The 5,188-nt window shown below is 55.4% G+C and overlaps 1 protein-coding gene across 1 annotated transcript; it reads right to left on the bottom strand.

Moving 5' to 3' along the window:
- Window positions 1-484: 484 nt before the first annotated feature.
- On the bottom strand, window positions 485-4,786 carry ZFP36L2 (ZFP36 ring finger protein like 2). The gene is made up of 2 exons (XM_026487021.3): window positions 4,424-4,786; window positions 485-3,905 (listed from the first exon to the last, which is right to left on the bottom strand). The coding sequence occupies exons 1-2, from the start codon at window positions 4,472-4,474 to the stop codon at window positions 2,472-2,474; spliced, it is 1,485 nt and encodes a 494-aa protein (XP_026342806.1). The 5' UTR covers window positions 4,475-4,786; the 3' UTR covers window positions 485-2,471.
- Between the last annotated feature and the right edge of the window lie 402 nt (window positions 4,787-5,188).

The following is a 5,188-nucleotide window of genomic DNA, read 5'->3' on the forward strand; positions in this document are numbered from 1 at the left end:
ACTCTAGGGGCCTTTAGGCCTGGGGCTGGCCATACCCTCTCTTGCCATTCCCACCCTAGCCCAAGCCGTTCCGTTCCCTGGGCGTCCCAGAAAAAAAAAAAAAAAAAAAAAAATCGGACCTTCAGCTGCCACCGCAGACACGTGACCCACTTGGTGACTCACAGGCGGGCCACACCCCTTCAGGCCTTCAGCCAGGGCCTGCCACCAGCCAACACAGGGGAGCATCTTACTACCAAGGGGAACAGCTAACTAATGCCCTTGACAGTCCAAATAATTATTTTCTTTCAGCTAAAGAACTTGCTATAAAATACATAGGGGCAGGCCCTTCTGAACCCTGACTGTGCCAGCTTCCAAAATCTTAGCCCCCCAAACCCTCCAAAGCCTGGGCGATGCCTGACAAGGCGGTGGTGAAGTGAAAACAGTCGACGTTATAGTTAAAAAGAAAAAGAGAGGAAAAAAAAAAAAAAGCTATCTTACACATTAATACCTCTTTTCCCAAAAATTTTATTGGGGGAAAACTACAAAACATTTACAGTACAATGTTTACAGTCACAATTTGTAGTGAACTGATTCCCCAGAATATATTACAACTCAAGTTGACTTATCTTGTTACATTCAAAAACCTACTTCTGTCAAAGTAGTTCAGAGTACATACGTACGTACACAGCGCTCCATCTGTACCTGCCTACGTACAGACTAGAGCTACTGCTCGTTCATCCGCTGTCCAGGAAAGCACTCCTGCCTTTCTACACACGCAAAAAAAAAAAAAAAAAAAAAAATAGTACAAGTTTTGGAATTTTCTGTAATGAAACAAGGCATATTCATGAGTACTACATATCATTTTTAGCACTACGAGGTGGCCTCTTCACTTTAGATCTATATAAAAAAGTGGTAAATATCTTCCTTTTGTGCAGTTGAACCCATCCTACATTCAAATTCTCTCAAGCACTAATAGAAAAATACTTATTTGGTTGAGGAAGATTTAAGGCAAGTTCTGGCCCTTCCAAAGGCACTGTGAGACTAACCCCCCACCCCATTATTGCTACATGTCTTTATACGCAGAGTAGGTCACAGTAGAATTGGTGGAATAAACACAAAACTTTTTTGCTCATTTAAGAAGTTGGAATGAGAAAGGCATGCCACATTTAAGCCTGACTGCAACGTATGTGGTCAAAACCTCTTTTCTTTAAAGTTGGATGGGCTGCAACCATTATACATTCTAAGAAAACTCATTAAGATATTCTTCAAACTACTTCCACAGCATCAGGATAGATTTCTGTAAAGAAATCATGCAATCTTTCAAAAATTTACGTAAACAAGGAAAGAAATTAATGAAATAAATATTACATACAATCTCTTAAATTAAGATTTTTTTTTACTCATTTACAATAAAATAACCAAGTGAAGTTACAAAAGGCATATATTACTGTGAAAAGAACATACACTCCACATTTTGCCGATTAATAATGGCAATCATAATTTAACATAATAAAAGAATATATATCTATTGCTTTTCATCATACTTGATAAATACAGTATGAACAAAAAATTTCAATGTATACTTTTCACAAGATAATAAATAAGTTAAATAGTTTTTTCATATTGAGTTGTTGGTGCAGTGGTGCGAATCAACTCAAAACAGCTAAAAATTCAGCAGTTATTTCCCCCCAACGATTACGAACTAAGCTCTGCCCAAGGCTTCCAGAAAGAGCAGACAAAATGGTTCTAAAATTAAACATCCACTAAGTGGTGGCAATGAAACCAGTAACCAGTAGGAAACTTTGGAATGCAGGTGTTTTTTTTCCCCCCAGACATAAAGAACTTTGTGTCAAACAAACAAAAACCTATGGAGTCGAGGACTACAATCAAGGCATATTCCTGGTACAATATTGGATTCCAGAAGCTTAGAGGTTTAGCAAGGTGGTGGCTGGCTGGTTTGTTTACACTGGTCTGAGACAAACGACAATTAGGAACTTCTCTCAAGATAAGAGTTCCCACATCTGGACTGTAACTAATGCTTTTCAAGTGAAGATATGGAATGGTGGTTGGTAGCTGCTGGTGCTGGGTTGATTTTTTTTTTTTTCCCTAAAGTCCCAAACTCCTAGGAGACCTAAAAAAGTTTTAAGTGTTTGGTTTTTTGTTCTGTTCGCATCACAACTGCCCTGTTGTGAGTATTTTGTTCATCAATACAAAAGTTCGCTGGCTTTTTTTGCTCAACAAGAATGAAACTTCGTTAATAATAATAAAAATAATAATAAAAAAAAAAACAAAAAGAGGAAACCGAAAGGGGAGGGGTGGGGGCCCCTCCCGGCACACAAGTTCGAGTCCAAGTGCTCGGTGCGGCCCGCAGTCTGCTCGTGGCCAGTCACCCCCCACTCCCGGGCCCCTCCCAGGGCTCCAGATGGCAGGGGCGCCCTCCAACACCCCCAGAACGGCCTTCCCTTCCTCCTCCTCGCTGGTGCCCTCTTGCCTCAATCGTCGGAGATGGACAGGCGGCTGAAGATGGGCAGGCGGCGGCCGGGGTCGAGGCTGGGGGACTCGGAGCCGCTGAGGCTGCCCGAGCTCAGGGAGCCGCTCAAGTAGCTGTCGCGGTCCGACAGCGAGTCCGGGGGGCTAGGGGGCGCGTCGAACACGGGCGACTCGGACAGGCGGCGCGGCAGCTGGAAGCTGAAGGGCGGCGAGGGCGGCGCGGCGGCACTGGCAGGGAGGGGCGCGCTGGGCGGCGCCGGGGGCTGCGCGGGGGGCACCAGGCCCTGCTGCTGCTGCTGCTGCTGGCTGCGATAGTACGCGGCGGCCACAGCGGCGAAGTTGTGGGTCTGGATGGCGAGCGGAGTGATGAGGCTGCTCAGCTCCGGACCGAACGCAAAGGCGTTGTTGGCGCAGGAGGCCGACGAGCAGGCCGCGCACGGGGCGCCCGGCGCCAGCAGGTCCTCGGCGCCCCCGGTGCCGTAGAGCAGCGCCGCGGCGGCCGCAGCCGCTGCCGACGCACAGCACGTCGGGGCGCCCGAGGGCGTGGAGGCCGCGGAGGCCGACGAGCAGGACGAAGCAGACGAGGAGCAGGACGAGGCCGAGGAGCAAGAGGGCGGTGGCGGCGGCGTGCGCGACGTGGGGCTGTCGAGCAGCAGTGGCGACTCGAGGCCCCCCGGCGGCTGGTGGTGGCCCGACGGGAAGCCCGAGAAGCTGAGGCTGTGATGCAGCTTGGGCCGCGGCTCCCGGGGGAAGCCCAGGTGCAGCGCGTCCCGCGCGCTGAAAGCGCGCAGGTCCCCCGAGGCGCCCCCCGACGGCGCGGGCCGCCGCTCGTCAGCGTTGTGGATGAAGTGGCAGCGCGGCCCGTAGGGGCAGAAGCCGATGGTGTGGAAGGTGCGGCACAGCTCCGTCTTGTACTTGGGATGCCGGGTCAGGCTGCGCAGCTCGTGGAAGCCGTGCGCGAACTGGCACTTCTCGCCGTACTTGCACGTGCCGCTCTCCTCAAAGGGCCGGCACAGCTCAGTCTTGTAGCGCGTCGAGTTGATCTGGGAGCCACCGCCCCCCTTCTGCTGCTGCTGCTGCAGGTGCAAAAGGTGCTGGCTGCGCTCGCCGTTCTCGCTGAACGAGCGGTCCCGAAATTTGTTCTCCTTGTTCAGCAGGGCCGTGCCGCCGCCCCCTGACGGCTCCTTGAGGCTGCCGTAGGAGGCCGGGCCGCCCGCCGCCCCGCTGCCGCAGCTGCTGCCGTTAGCCGCGCCCGGGAACTTGGGCGAGCAGCTGCCGGGGCTAGGCGCGGGGTGGGCGAGTGCGTGCAGGTTGCTGGCCGAGTGCCGTCGGAGAAAGCCCGGCGTGAAGCCCGAGCTAGGGGCGGCGGCCACGGGCGTCCCCACCGCCTTCTTGTCCAGCATGTTCAGATTGAGGTTGGCCAGGGATTTCTCCGTCTGCCAAAAGGAGGGGGGCGAGGGCGGGATGAAATATGGAAAGGGAGGGTAGAGTTGGGGCGAGTTGCAGAGGAACTTCAGCCTTCTGATTCTTCTTCCTTTTTGCAGATTTTGATTCGACCCCCACCCTCCACCCGTACACGCGCAAAAGAATCAAGTTCGCGTTGGGAGGAGCCGACTCCCACCCCAGGCCGCACTCGGTTTCGACATGTGATCCTCAGCCCGTGGGCCGCCAGCCTGGGCGGCGCAAACCCCGTCCGGGAAGCCCCGGGCAGCGTGGCCGCGGTTGGCGCCCGAGAAACTAAACAAGCGACAGCGGCTCCCTCCTGCCTTTCCTCCCTGCTCCTTCTCCCCGCCCACAAGGCACGAGCACACACTACAGCAAACTCCAGGACTTTTCCCGACCCCAAAGTCAAGGTGGGGAGGAGTGCCCCAAAAGCGGAGGGCAGAGGCAAAGTCTGAAAACTCGAGGGGCTTCCTGCCTGCCCTCCTTCCTCCCTCCTGGCTCCCTCGCGTACCTTACACAAGAAGTCGATATCGTAGAAGGCGGACAGAAGTGTGGTCGACATATTTCTGGATCCTGTAATGGTCGGAGTTGCAGGCAGGGAGGTCCGGAGGAGCCCTCGGGGCGGCACGGCCGGGCTCGAGCCACGACGAATAACGGGTGACCGGCGGGGGAGGGACCGAAAGTTTGCCGGGGGACGAGACAAGAGGGAGAGGAAAGCAGCGTGGACTGGCTTGAGGGTGCCCGGGAGTGCGGAGTGGGGGGGGAAAAAGAAGAGAGAAGCAAAGAGCGCTCCTCCGCGCCCCGGGGTGCCCGGCCCGCCCCCCCGCGCGGAGCCGACAACAGCTCGCGGACTGCTGGAACTCCGCTGCCCGCGAGCGCGCGCCCTATATAGAGCCCGGGAGCGCGGCAGCAGCGGGACGGGCGTGCCGGGGGAGGGGACAGAACGCTGACCCCGCCGGGGTCTCCAGGCAACGCCGCCCGCCGGCTCGCGGACGTCAAGCGCCTTCGTGGCCTCCCATTGGCCGCCGCCAATTTTTTTTCCTCCGGGGGAGGGGGCGGGAGGCCTCGGGGCGGGACAGGCTGCTGGGGCGCCCGCGGCGGCGTGGAGAGCTCGTCCCTGATGGGTGCTGCTGGGTGGCGGCGGGAAGATAAGGCTCCCCTCCTCTGGGGCTTGCACTGTTGGAAATCCCCCGCACGTTTAACGTGGCCAGGGTTCTGCAGCCCTGGACGTGTCTCTCCCCGCCCGATCCTGCTAGGTGAAATTGCAGGGCTTTAA

This window comes from Ursus arctos, unplaced genomic scaffold (genome assembly GCF_023065955.2).
Source record: "Ursus arctos isolate Adak ecotype North America unplaced genomic scaffold, UrsArc2.0 scaffold_8, whole genome shotgun sequence".
Taxonomy (NCBI): Eukaryota; Metazoa; Chordata; class Mammalia; order Carnivora; family Ursidae; genus Ursus; species Ursus arctos.

Coding starts and splice junctions, on each gene's coding strand:
- ZFP36L2 (XM_026487021.3), bottom strand. CDS start 4,474: ATGTCGACCACACTTCTGTCCGCCTTCTACGATATCGACTTCTTGTGT. Junction 3,906..4,423: donor ATATCGACTTCTTGTGTAAG/GTACGCGAGGGA, acceptor TCCTTTTGGCAG/ACGGAGAAATCCCTGGCCAA.